This window comes from Terrapene carolina, unplaced genomic scaffold (genome assembly GCF_002925995.2).
Source record: "Terrapene carolina triunguis isolate 2854851 unplaced genomic scaffold, T_m_triunguis-2.0 Scaffold194, whole genome shotgun sequence".
Taxonomy (NCBI): Eukaryota; Metazoa; Chordata; order Testudines; family Emydidae; genus Terrapene; species Terrapene triunguis.
The window spans coordinates 4,108,796-4,122,939 of record NW_020664545.1 but is presented as its reverse complement, the minus strand read 5'-3'; the positions used below and the strand labels follow the sequence as shown (position 1 = coordinate 4,122,939).

Genomic DNA, 14,144 nt, shown 5'->3' with positions numbered 1-14,144 from the left:
CTCTGTTTAATACAAACTAAGCATTGTGGTAAGGAAATCTAAGTGGGTATTTTGTGATTCTTCAAGACACAAATCTTCTTCCTTTGCAAAGTCTTCATAGGTTGATCTCCTCAATGAAGACGTTCTCTGTGACCTCTTGTACATGAACTGATGAGCTGTGTCTGAATCACACTGCAAATTCACAACTGGGGCATTGGGCGGGATCCCGCACTGGTGTAAGCCGGCATAACTCCATTGACTTCAGCGGAGCTACACGAATTTACACCAGCTGGAGATCTGGCTACTGTCTTTTGACATGTGTTTACAGAGAACCAGGGTCCATCACTTGGGGCAATCACAATACAGGTCGCTAAGTCTCACGCTAGTGATACAGCGTAGAGGCTACGGAACCGGTTATGCGCCTCCATGACATTCTATCCTAAACCGACTCTGGCATGTTCCGGGAAAAGAGTCCTCTGAAGGACCAGTGTCCGTTGATGTCCAGCCATCGGAGTTGAGGTTTTCCACCGGGTCTTTTCCATCCTCCTTTCTTTGGGTCAAAGTCAAAGAGGATTCATGCCGGAGGTTGACGGGCATTCGGAATGGATAACCACGCCATCTTAGAAGGCGCTGGGCAACCATTTGAGGGGGTTGGAAAACTGAGCTCGCCATTCAACTTGAGTTCGTGCCGTTTGATGTTATCAGCCATTCAGCGATGCTTCCCGGTCACACTATAAAGAGTGACTGGTGATTTGTAAGTAATTAGCTTATAAATGGCGAATACCAGTAACAGTGTAATTGCATTGGCCAAAAACCAAGGGCCAGATACTCTTATTGACATTGAATGGTACCTTATTCCTAGTCCCATGGATGTCAGTGGAATGAGACGTCACTTGTAGAGAAAGTTGCAACTCCACGTGAATAAAGGTATCAGAATCGGGCCCTGAGCGAACTCTCCAGGGTTTGGCTCAATGTAATTAATACTCTGAACGCTGCTGTATTATCAGTTATCATCCCTGCATTTTGTCTGACCCTGAGTTGGCTTTTTCTCCCCCGCTTCACATTCTCTGTCTCTCCAGTATTTGCATGAAAATGGAGTCGTCCACCGTGATCTGAAACCAGAGAATCTCCTGTATGCAGACCTTTCCCCAGATGCCCCTCTCAAAATCGGTATGTTTGGGGGGCAAGCAGCAGAGTTGGGGTTTCCTGTGCAAAGGCAGCTACCGTCCATGGGGAGGGCCCAGTCCAACAGGGAGTGGGAATTTGGTTCTTGATTTCAGTGGGCTAGAGTAGACTATACTCTTTCAGTCTGCTCTGAGTAAGGGGGTGGTGTGGAGCTGCATTGTCCCAGGAGCAGATGAGAGAAAAAGGGTAGAATGGCCCCATTGACGTCCATAGTGAAACTCCCATTAGCCTCAATGGGGCGGGATTTCACTCTGAATTGTGACTCAGTTCCTTCCCGCCTTTCCCCTTTACTCTAGGGAGGGTGGAAGTTACTTCCCCCTTTTCATGGCTGGGATAGTAATAATTCAGTCTGGGATTCTCCAAGGAGCCTATGGGAATTAGGCACTCACATCCCAGTGAATTCGTAACTCCCTTAAACTGAGACTAGGACATTCAAAGAAGCCTATCAGCTGAAATCCCCATGCTGGCTGCGGAGCATGCCATGGTACCGTTGCCCCTTTGGCGTGAGCGATTAGCCAATATTTGGGGCCTTGCTGGGTTGTTTACAGTAGGAGGAGAGATTGACGCTACTAGTCGAGTCTATTCTTGGCTGTAATCTTATTTACAAAAAAATGCACAGACAGACCTGTCTCCCTGATCACAATAGAAGCTAACAGCAGGCAGTTTCCTTGCTCAGAAATCCCCGAGTCTGCCCCTCCAGTGAGCTCTGTGCCCAAGAATATCCATCTCAGGGTCATGCTCACCATTCTTCTCTTTCTGTCTCTCAGGAATTGTCTGTACTTGAAAGTTGTTTTGGATTAACCTGAGTTTTTTGGGGGATAAAGTGTCTTGTATCTACATGCAAAAGATTTTCTTTTCAGTCATCTGATGTTTCAACCCACGCTAATAAACCCACTGGGGAAATGAGTTTGCTGACATTTCGGATGAGTTTTCCATCCCTGTCCTGAATCCACACCTGGCAGTCCTCCCTCTGGATCCCACACTGCTTGGCTGACTACCTGTGTCAACCAGTCTGCTTACCTGAGTGTCCTCTACTGCTCTGGGGTCACTTTGACTGGATGTTACCTCCCCATTTAAATTCTGGCTTATTAAAGCCAAATGAAGGCAGGGATGCATTGAGAGAAATTAATGGGAATTCTTCAATTTGACCCCAAGTCCCAGAATTCCAGTGCCTTCTGGTAGCTATCCCACAACATGCCGCGAGGAAAAATCCGAGACTGCACCGAGCCCAGGTGGGATGCGTGGGATATCTGCCCAGGCTGCTGAGTGCTGAATTCAAAACAGCCCATCATTGTGTGGACATGCTGATCCCAAAGGGGGGCACCTTAACCTAGGATAACAAGGTGGGGGGGATGTGCTGCTTGCGCAACCGTTGTTCCGGATCACTCCACGCGGATAAACATTCCCCAAACCGACTTTCACGTATGGATGAGCCCTCGTACGCACAGGTAGCAAAACCAGTGTGGTAGCCTGGGCAACCGGGCAACTCCGGTTAGCTCATCTGGGTTAGCTGTGCTGAGGAGTGCCTGGGCAGTTGAGTGCCTCACGTGGTAGCCTCCATTGTCTGCAGTTGTTTTGCTACATAAAGGGGCTGAATTGCGCCTTCCACTGAAAGAAGGCTGCTCAGCACACCCAGTTGGCTTTAACAAGGGCTGTGATTGTCTAGGATCAAAGGCCTGACCCGGATGGCAGCCACTGGGCACCTGTCAGCGTAACAGTCCTTTTTCTGCCCGTCTGTTCCCTTACAGGTGATTTTGGATTGTCCAAGATAGTGGACGAGCAGGACACCATGAAGACTGTTTGTGGTACTCCGGGATATTGCGGTAAGTGGCTGAGCGCGGAGGAATCGCGTAGTGGGGAGCTTGTGGAGGTGGGAGCGGAGAGGGAATGTATCTTTGCATGTTCTGATAGACAGAAACCCCTAAGGGTTTGTCTTCATTGCACAGGGGGTTTGCCCAAACCCCCACTACTGTCCACACAGAAAACCCTCTGACCTGGAGGAGCTTTAAATCCAGGCTATTTAACCCATTTTGGGAGGGGAGGGGGAGATTACAGCCTGGACTCTGCTGTAATTCAGGCTTGAACCCACCCGCTTTGCAGTTAGGATGCAGTCTCCCGTGTCTTCCCCCAGTTCTCCCTGGGGAGGGCAGACAAGTTCTCCCACAATTGGCACAATGGACTGGGAATGAATCGTAGAACAACTGTAGAATCAAAGAACCAAGGGTTACGCCTCCAGGCCCACCCGGGTGAGATCAGGGACAGTGAGGACGGAGTAAAGTGGCCGGGGCTGTGTTTTGGGGACACTCATACCTGGGGTAGGCTAGCCCAGCTCCTCAGACCCAGATGCTGATCACCCAGGTTAACTCTGCAGTGAAGACATGCCCTAAGAATTGCCATTCAGTCGTGTTAAAGAGAACGGTCCTGTCACCCAGGAGAAGCACTGCAGGGGTTTAGGAGCGCAGGTCTTATTGCTGTCCAATGGGAATTAGGCACCTAATTCCTTCTGGCTCTTTTGAAAATCCCACCCTGGGTCTGCAAAGACTTTCAAGATTTTCACAAGCAACTAGTGATCTGTGTTGCCTCCATTTTTGGATGCCCAGCTTGAGATGCCTTAAGAGTCTGATTTTCAGAAAGTGCCTAGCATCCAACTTCTGTAGAGCAGGCCCTTTTAAGGTGTCTCAAACTAGGCACCCAGAATCACCAGGCACTTGTGAAAGGTAAGCCGCAGACTGCGTCTTAAAGAGATACTATTATTTTAAAAATCCATATAATTTATTTATATTTAGGCTCCGATTTTCAAAGCTGCCCAAAAGATTGGGATGCCCATTTGCCACTCAAATTAATTGGAACTGCAGCTTTGATAATCTCAGACTAAATTTTTACATGTGCCACTAGTAATATCTTGAACTCTAAAGACAGGGAGAATATTTTACAGTCTAGTTTTCAGGGCGGGTTCCCTTGTGAGTAAAGCACAGGACTGGGACTCAGTAGGTCTAGCGTCTCTTCCCTAATCTGTCACAGACTTGTTCAAGTCACTTCATCTTTCTGTGCCTCAGTTTCCCATATCTCTAATATGGTTGTTAACTGCCTTGAAATCTTCAGCTGATAATGTTCTACAGAAGTGCGAATTTATTTGTAGGCTTTATTTAAAATATTGTTGTTCAAGCCACTTATTTCCTCTTTGCTTCTTACTGATATTGGTCCCCAAGATCTAGATGATTCTGCTTTTCTGTATATCCAGTTTTTAATATGCTTCATTTTTGGTTCTTCCTGTACATTGTCTAGAACAATGCTGTCTTATCCGTGTTCTAACCTCTGCAAGGGAATGTTTAAATCCCAACAGCAAAACATGTTTTTCATTGACACTTATTTTTTAATTCCTTGAAACCAATTCTCTTCATATTAGGGTTATAAAAGATCCTGAAAACCTGAGTTTTGGGCCTAAATTACTTGCTGTGGTCCCTTTAATGGAAGTGGCTTGAAACAGGAAGTTAGCTCAAAAAGTGAGATTTCAGTACACTGTCACTGCTTTGAGCTGGTAAAGGCACGATGTAAACATGACATTGTTTTGGAATTTTCATCTGCAATATTTAGCAGCTGATAAAACACCTATTAAGTACAGCAGACTGACCAATTTCTGTGAGAGACATTAACACATGACTGTTTGACTCTATAGTAACCCTATTGCTCTGGATTTACACCAATGTAACTGAAAGCAGGTGAAGGGAGGGAAGTGCAGTGGTTAGGGCTCTGGCCTGGGACTCGGGAAACATGGGTGTAATTCCCTTCTCTGCCACAGACTTCCACTATGTGACCCTGGGCAAGTCACTTAGCCTCTTTGTGCCTCAGTTCCCTATCTGTAAAATGGGGATAAAAGCACTGCCCTGCCCCACCCGGGGAGCTGGGCAGCACTCAGGTGCTGTGGTGATGGGAGCCATATAAATAATCTAGATAGCAGAATTTGATCCTCAGGGTGTTGACAGATGCCTCCTGCTGGCATATTTTAACTGTGAATTATGCTTTCAGCACCTGAAATTCTCCATGGCTGTCCGTATGGACCCGAAGTGGATATGTGGTCTGTGGGTGTCATAACGTATATACTGTGAGTAACGCTGGAAATCTCTGACAGCAGCCCACGCCCCCTCATCTTTGCTGCTTTTTCCAACCGCTGTCCCTAAGCAGAGAAGCACTGACTCATCTTAACTCCATCTGCAAACGTGTCTGGTGTTTTCACCAATCTGCTCCAGGGCCTACCACGCAACTCATGTTAATTACACGTCTAGTCCATGCAACCCTTACAAGAATGAGGACTTACCTGAGGACTCCCATTAATGAGAACGGGACTCAGGGTTGGCAGTCTCAGCCCTTAGCATCTACCAAGTGAGGCGGGGTGGACAATCTTTATGCTCGTTGGACTAGATTTTAACCCCTTAGTCACAGCAGTGAGCCATTAACTCTAACAAGTTGTCTCATTGGCCAAGATCTTCATAGGTACTTAGATACTTCCCTTCCATTGGGAGTTAGGCACCTAAATACTTTTGAACATCTGGACCTTTGACTTAACTCGTGGGAGCGTTCTCACTGGTTTGAGAAATGGGCTCACAATCTGGCCCTTTGTTTGCAGATCATAAAAATAAGTCATATTAAGAAGAGAGAGAGAGAAATATATACAGCTTTTTGAGAGATGGCTGTCTGTTTTATGGTATATCGTGATTTGTTACCAGGGTCTTTGATCACGAATGTCTGATTTTTCTAAAAGCCTTCAGTCACCCAATTTCTTTTTCAAGCCTCGTTCTGCTGTAAGTGACCCTGGCCTCTTTATTTTCGGAGCGGTGGTTACACCCAATAATACAGATTCCCTTATTGGAACCGTTTTTAAAACAAATGTCAATTACTGGCCAACTTTGAACTTATGGGGCCCTGCAGGCATGTTGTAAACACAGCTGGAGAAAGCAGATATCTTCTGACTGGCTGAACTTCATAGTACAGACAGTGAGTGCCAGCTGATAAATGAGCTTCCATCACTGGATGGAGGAAGATTTGAACAGTCCCTACTGCTATCATCTGCTATTAGCTGAGTACTGGTGTTTTTTTAAAAAACAACTTTAGTTAGTTAGTTAACTTTATTAATGCCCCAGGAGGATTTCTCTCTTATTAGTTTTTTCTACGAGTATATGAGTCTTTTTAAAACTTCGAACCCTAGACAGTTATATGCGACCACACTTATTCACAATGAGTAGAACTTTACTTTGCTCCTAGTCTCACTGAAATCAGTGGGCTGGAATCTGTTACTCCAAAGTAAGAGGATGAGAGAGAGAACGAATCACATGTGACAATGTGGAAGCTGATCATCGTAACTATTTGGAATAACTATACCGCAATCTCTACCCATGTGGAAACTCTGTTCCAGAAAAAAAGTTACTCCACTTAAAAAAGAATCTGGAATGGCTACGTTGGTCAATTTCCCCCATGTAGACAAGACCTTGGTCAGATCACTTACTGCACGACTGGCAGGCACTTGGAGTATAACGTCTTACATCCACTTTACACTCACTATGCCCTGATGTAGATGACAGCATAAGATACAGGACAACTGAGAACTGGGACCATTTTTTAGGTTAAAAACGTTCCTTGGCCAAGTTCAGATTTGTTGCCATGGTGTAAATCCAGAGTAGCTCCGCTGACTGGAGTAGAATTGTCCTAATTTGCACTGGTGTAACTGAGCTGCAAAATTTTATCCACCTCTTTCCAAAATGATCACCGAACTATTGTGAGCACGTCGCAGCCGTTCAGTAGCTCTGGCCCTATTTGGAATGTGCACGGTATTACTGGCTGTGAATTCTACATGCTTGCAAAACTAACAGATGCTCAGCAAGGGGCAGAAGCTCTCTTGATTGTTCTTATAGGTTCCCTTCGTTGTGCCATATGCTAAAGTGTAGCATGACTCATAGAAATTACAGATGGGGGGAAAAGCCCTATAAAGTAATCCAGTCCATCCGCCACGGCAAATGCTCAAGATTGTTCCCTACCGGATGTGCTCCAGTGTTTTGTCCACTATCGTTGTCAATGTCCCAGGTAATCGTGCTTCCGGCCCAGATTCACAAAGGATTTTGGGTTCCTAATTTCCATTGAATTCAGTGGAATTCCTTTGTGGATCTAGGCTTCCGCCATTTTTCTTGACTGCTCCACAGCGTTACAACTCTTACTGGCAGAAATTGTCCCCTGCTACTTGTATGTAGCCTCAGATTCCCTTTTCTTAATTTTATCCCACTGTGTTTTCAGGCTTTGTGGGTTTGAACCATTTTTTGATCCAAGAGGGGACCAGTACATGTACAGCAGGATACTGAACTGTGACTATGAGTTTGTTTCCCCTTGGTGGGATGAAGTCTCCCTCAATGCCAAGGACTTGGTAAGTTACCCAAGGCCACAGATGTAGATGCCATGATGTGGAAGAAATTATGACCTCGGTATTGTAGGTAACATGAGGGGGCGTCTTGTCAGGGAAGAACTTTGTAAGGCCAGGTCTACACCAGAAACTTTTTGCTTCAGAGTGTGATTTTTATTTATTTTATTTTATTTTGTGTGTGTGACATTTCTATACTGTAGCCCATAGGGCTAGCTTAGCCTTTATTATATTCAGCTGTAATGCAAGGAACATACAGGCCTGTATCCTGGAAGACATTAGCTTAAGCAAGTTCCCATAAGTATAATCCAGTACAGTAGGCCTGTGACTCATAGATAAATGCCCTGAGAGTCACCCTTAGATTTTGGGGAACTAGGAATAGCTTGCTCAACAGCAGGAGTTGGAACCTAACCGTGCACAAACACTGAAGTGATACTGGGCTTGGATGTTTTAGGATAGCTAACCCCTATGTTTTAGGATAGCTAATCGTTGGCAGATGTTTAACCACAAATTTGCTTGAGCAATAAGTGAGATGTATGATAATGAGTTAAATGGCATTACTGTGTATGCATACGATACGTTAACCTATAGGATAAGTGCACCCCAGTATTACCAGGGTGAGGAAGTTAGATTTGGACATGAGCATTAAAATGAACCTTCATGATAATGCGCAGGCCCTATAATAGGGCAAACCACCATGTGGCGGGGTTAGCTTTCCATCATTGGACCCTTCCGCTCTATTGTTATCTGCCATCAATCTTAGGCACTGAGGAACCTGAACCATTGGACTCATTCGGCATGCCAGAGACAGGGCTGGCCCTTTGTCTCTTACCATCAGGTCCTCAAGGAAGGGTGCAAGTATGCAAGTCTCAAGGAAGGGTGCAAGTATGCAAGTCTAAGAGCATATGCAAAGAACGATACCACAGATACTCCCCAATACTGTGTTATTCCTAACTCTTTTATGTGGTTTGGAGCTTTTCTGGCTTTATTATTGATCTTAATAAAAATCACTACGGCTGTGCTTTGCCCTCAGTCTAAGTGTCCTTGCCATACACCCTGAGGTTCCCTACAAGATATTGAACTCATTGGTTTTAGTTCTGTGTAGCCTAATTCTGGGACAATAGCCCTCTTACCCTCAGCCAGTCCTACCCGCGGCTCTGCTATTCACATGTTGAGACCTTGCACAAATCTCTCTCTGCCCCATCTGCAAAATGAGGGGGGTAATGCTTTGTTAAACATTTTGAGATCTCTGGGTGCAAAGCTCTCTATTTTGTTATAGCTGTTATTCAATAATAATAATATTTAATAATAATACAAAGCAGATTTGCAGAGCAGTCCTTCTGAAGTGCAATATTGAAGTACTAATGTCTTGAAAAGTACATAAGTTACTCCATTTAGCAGTCTTTCCAATCTCACAAAGTACAATGGATAGCCAAAAGAAAAGACAAACATGGATGAGCCTTATAAAATGACAGCAAAAGATGACAGGAATCAATCTAAAGTTAAATCTCTCGCCGTTTCCAGCAACAAAATATAAATTAAAACCATTCAGATCAGCATTATCAATGAATGATTATCATCCACTGTCAACTGATAATATTAAAATGTTTTACGATCAATCCATTTGTAAAAAATACAGGAACAGAGGATTTGCCAAACCAAAACAGACCAATGGTCCATCTGAATTCTCTTTCCTGTGTCTGGCCCCAGTTCAGGAAAGCACTAAGCATGTGATCTGTGAACTGGGGCCTCTGACAGTGCTCAGTGCTTTATAAGAAGACTTAAACCGTCCCTCCGATATGCTTACTTTTGCTTTACTCTACAATGGGATAAATTCTTCTTGAGTCATGCTGGTGATCATTCTGTGCCCTACAGCAAGAAGATGCATCCCCTTGTAATTGCATTCCCCATCGCCGGACTGCGGATGACATTAATGATAAAGTTCCAATTCCTTTTGAACAAACATATTTAAACTTACTTGTTTGAAATCTGGCTGCAGGTTCAAAAACTGATAGTCTTGGACCCACAGAAGAGGCTAACAGTACATCAAGCACTGGGACACCCCTGGGTCACTGGCAAAGCAGCTAAATTTGCTCATATGGATAGCACACAAAAGAAACTGCAAGAGTTTAATGCCCGGCGGAAACTGAAGGTAACGTTACAGAGCCTTGCTGTTAATCATTCTGGTATATTTCTTATTTCCCTTTTACATAGACTATACAAATTGTCACTGCTAACCAGATCTGCTATCGTCAGCTCTTCAGAATGCAGTGGTTTTAGTTAAGAAACACTTGACATTTGTCTACACGTTCGAGCTGATGTGGATTATGATAGGGCATGAATATGCAGCCCAAGAGCTATTCCAAAATAACTCCACGTGTAGACAAACATTAATTAAAATGTTACAGGTTTGATGGGGGACTGGATGGCTCAGGGAACTGGTAAAAGGATATGAAGCTTTTTGCGTCTGAGGCTGTTTCCACTGCCAAAAATAGGACTGCTGTTATGTCGTTAGCTATCACAGTGTAAAATTCTGGTGGGGACCAGGCACAGGTAGCTTCTACCTTGATGTGGCTAGTTGAAATAAACCCCAGTGACTGGTAGAGTGTTTGGACTCTGCTAGCTACGCTGAGGTAAAAACTGCCTGTGCTCTGTCTTCACTGGGATTTTACATTGCAGTTGCTAACATGATGAGAAAACACATCTTTTTTTACTCTGGAGACATCGCCTATGGCATCACTTCAAATCTATCTCAAAGTCATTGCAAGCTGGCGTCTCTTTGGCGGCCTGCGTGAAACGAACCAGAAGTCTCAGTCCATTCCTGGTGGATGGATGTTGCCACAAAAATAATTGGCCCCCTTGTTAGCCCAGATACCAAGGAATGAATGGCCCATGGAAACTGATCTCTTTCCTCTAGAGGGGAGGGGTATGTCTCCAAATCCGGACTTACACTGGGGAAACTGATACGGACCATGTTCTATCTGTTCTAGACAGACGGAAGTCCTCTGTCTACCCAGGGCTGTCGCTCCAGAACTTTCTCTGACACTAAATTCACTCTAGGAACTTAAATGAACAAATTACTTTTTTAAAACCCCAGTTTTACTAATGAAAACACTGTAAGTCTTTTAGTTGTATTTATTTTTATTACTTATAGATGCGCATTAGGGCCTCGATCCTGCAAAGATTCACGCTTGTAACTTTACCCAGATGGGTAGTCCAATTGACTTTGAACTTACATACGCATTAAGTTTTGCAGGGTTGGGGCCTAGGGATACACTTTAATACAATATAAAATACATTTGATTGGAAAATGTTAATACAATTAAAATAAAATAAATCCCTCTGGTTAGCCTAATATGATTTGATCTCTTGTAAGAATACACTGGTCTCTGATCTAAGCTATTCGTTATCCTTCCTTAGAGCCAAGAAGCATATCACATATGGAAATATATATATATATTTATTTCCATGTGACCTTGTCTCTTCATCCCACTGGCCCTATTGAAGAACCAAGGTTATTTTGTCGAGGGTTTTTTATTTTAGCAACACAGGCCTGGGAACCATTACAGCCATTTCATGTAGCATCAGAGTGTTTCTGAACTTGCATCCAAGTAGCAAATCTCTGAAATGCATCCTTGCACCACTGCTGTTCATTAACTCCTTGTGCTTGTTTTTAAATAGGCTGCAATGAAAGCTGTAGTCGCTTCGAGCCGTCTAGGTAACCACGGGCATCATGACAGCTCCAGAAATGGACGTACTCACGAAGGTACCAAAGAACCGTGCCTGGCTCAGGCAGCTGAGAACTCCTGTCTTCAAGACAATCCCGATAGCTCTTCCATGGCCAGCCGCCCAGAATCCAGCGCAACAGGTCCCTCAGCAAAGGCAGAGAACCTGGAAGCTTTCCAAAGTGATTGCCCTGCAGCTCCCAAGGTGGCGTTTAATGGGGCCAGCTGTGAAAGTTAATGTTATAAATATGGCTGCTGGCTCTTAACAACTTTAACTAAACAATATCCCATGACTCTTGGCCACAGCCGTATGGAGAGGAGTAGGCAGAAGAAGACCCAGCAATGGGAGGCGCATCTGAGAAATGATTGGAAACTGGGACTCTGAATAATATATAGCATGTAGTAGGTGTGCTTTGATAAGCACTTGGTCTCTCATGTGACGCATCCTTATTTAATGTCCTGTCTCCAGTACAATTGTAACTGGTGGCCGTCTATGTGGGTGTCTGTATGGACCAAGCTAGCAAGTCAAAGTTGGCAAGTTTAACTTTCAACAAACTGTTCATGGCCACCTTGTCTATGGCATATGAAAGAGGAGCAAACAGCAGATAGAGGCATTTTTACCATCCCTACAAAAGAAATTATGTTATCTTCATGACTTGTTTTGTAATTTAATGTAAATAATCCTCTTAGGTATATTTAATGAGGGAAGACAGTGAATCTATGTTATCTCTATTATTATTGTTGTTAAATCTTCGAGGCCCAACTGTGGGATATTTTAGGTAGGGTTGGTAGACACATCTGGACCTAGACATTTGATGCCATACAAAGAAATTGTGCTTGCCCTGTTTAATTTGTGCTTCAATTACACTCCAGTTTCAGTTGTTTTTAAGAAGTTCAGTCTTGTGCTACGGACAACAATGCAGATCACATGGTTCTTAATAGCAGAGGCCATTGGCCTTTGCATTTGCTTTCTAAGCGACAATTTACACAATTAATTCTAATGATGAACAATGCAAATATTTCTACTGAGCATCCTAAGACTTTGTTTGTAACATGCAAGAAGAGCTGTTGTTTCTGGGTATCCTGCGTTGAAGACAATGTCTTTGTACAGCATAATGTTGTTTCAGTTTTTTTAAGGTTATTGAAATCAACTGATAGAGTATTGGGGAAAAATCCCAGTTAGCTTTTTTTGGCGCAATTATACACCATACTGCTGGATAACCATTCAGAGGCATCAAATCAGTGAAAAGCAATTTTAGAAATATGTAAACTGTTTGGGACTATGAGTTGTCATTCAGTCAGATCACTCCCTATAGAGCCAGTCTCAAAACTTGTAAACTGGCATAGCTCCAGTTCAGTTACTGGATTAACACCACTGAGGAGCTGGCCCAATGTGTGCAACAATGGGCTCCTGGCAGAAAAATCTCCATCGAAAGTGATGGAAATGTGTAAATACGGTTCATTTTTGATACTTTGTATGTACAGTTCGGAATCTGATAACTAAGGGCTCACAAATAAAACTTACATTTACATTTAGCCTAAGCATTTAGTGTTGCTGATGCAAAATCTAAAAGGGGATAGAGAGCAAGTCAGAACTATAAAACAAAGTCAAATGGTTTTCAGATTTATTCACAGCACAAGTAGAAATTGGAAAGATTACACATAAGGGTTTATAAGGACATTTTTTTTATTTGAGTATGGAGCGTTTTGATGTGAAACAAAAAATATAGTGGGGAGAGATTAAGTCCTAGAGTTTTACTGATTGGAAAAGTATTAGTTCTAGGCTAGACAAGTACTCCTCTAATTAATATTTATTTCTTAGATGGGATAGCATGCATCTGCGGAGATGCGTTAGAAAGATATCAGTTTGGATGCAGAGAATTGTCTGGGAAGAATAGAATATGGGATCTTGAAAACAGCTGATGTCAAATTAATGCAGATTATATTGTTAAGGTGAGATCAATGACAGAATCTGAAAGGAAAACAGGGGTGTTTTTTTTAATGCATGTAGGGCTTGATTTCACAGAGTGCTGAACATGCTGGCCCTGATCTTGCAAAACTCTTAGGATTAAATCGTCTCCTCATCAAAGTCAATGGGAGTTTTGCCATTGATTTTAGTGGGGTCACGACTTCACCTTTAAACGTTGCTTTGCTTAATTGGACTTCAGTGGGGCCACAAATGCTTAAAGTTAAGCACAAGCTTAAATGTTTTACAGATCAGGACCAGAGTGCCTAGTGCACCCTGAAGGCTCAAGCCCATCACGCCAACATAGCCCATAAAGCTTAGGGTCCAACCCAGTGAATTGCTAAATAACTACTGGGTTGACTTCAATGGCAGTTGAGGGCGCTCTTTATTTTGCAGGATGAACTACAAAAAAAAAATGGATAGGCTGGGAACACTGAATAACAAAGGATATTGCAACGATAGAAGGAATCCAAGGGAAAATACTACGCAAAAATAAATAAATCTGTCATTTCAAAAAAGAATTATTCTGTAAATAATGATAGCTTAAAGGTAGAGAAAATGTACTCCCTGGAATAAACCTAAGTAGAACGTACAGCTTTGATCTGTAGATATGTGTTTTAATAATAATTTACAAATTCAATTAAGTGTTAACATTTTCAGTGTTATAGGCATTTATAAAAGTATCAATAAATATTAATCATTATAACACATGGATCCTTTGTGTTTACTGTTGAGCTGTCAGACAGAGGGGAAGGTTAGGGGATTGTGTTGCTCATCTGGTAGGGACAAATAATTCTCAGCTGATCTCGTTTTTACATGGTTGCCTGAATCCATCTTCACATAACAGACTTTCAGGCCTCAGGAAACTGAATACTACATCTAGGAC

At 43.2% G+C, this 14,144-nt stretch overlaps 1 protein-coding gene across 1 annotated transcript in view; it reads left to right on the top strand.

Annotated features, from left to right (window-relative positions):
* The window catches only part of LOC112113790 (calcium/calmodulin-dependent protein kinase type IV-like), a 42,151-nt gene extending 28,262 nt beyond the window's left edge, over positions 1 to 13,889 (top strand). The window contains exons 6-11 of the mRNA XM_024210197.1: positions 1,059 to 1,149; positions 2,913 to 2,987; positions 5,191 to 5,266; positions 7,447 to 7,573; positions 9,567 to 9,719; positions 11,249 to 13,889. Coding sequence (XP_024065965.1) covers positions 1,059 to 1,149; positions 2,913 to 2,987; positions 5,191 to 5,266; positions 7,447 to 7,573; positions 9,567 to 9,719; positions 11,249 to 11,530 — 804 coding nt within the window. The 3' untranslated portion in view covers positions 11,531 to 13,889. The remainder of the gene's footprint in view (positions 1 to 1,058; positions 1,150 to 2,912; positions 2,988 to 5,190; positions 5,267 to 7,446; positions 7,574 to 9,566; positions 9,720 to 11,248) is intronic.
* Positions 13,890 to 14,144: the final 255 nt, after the last annotated feature.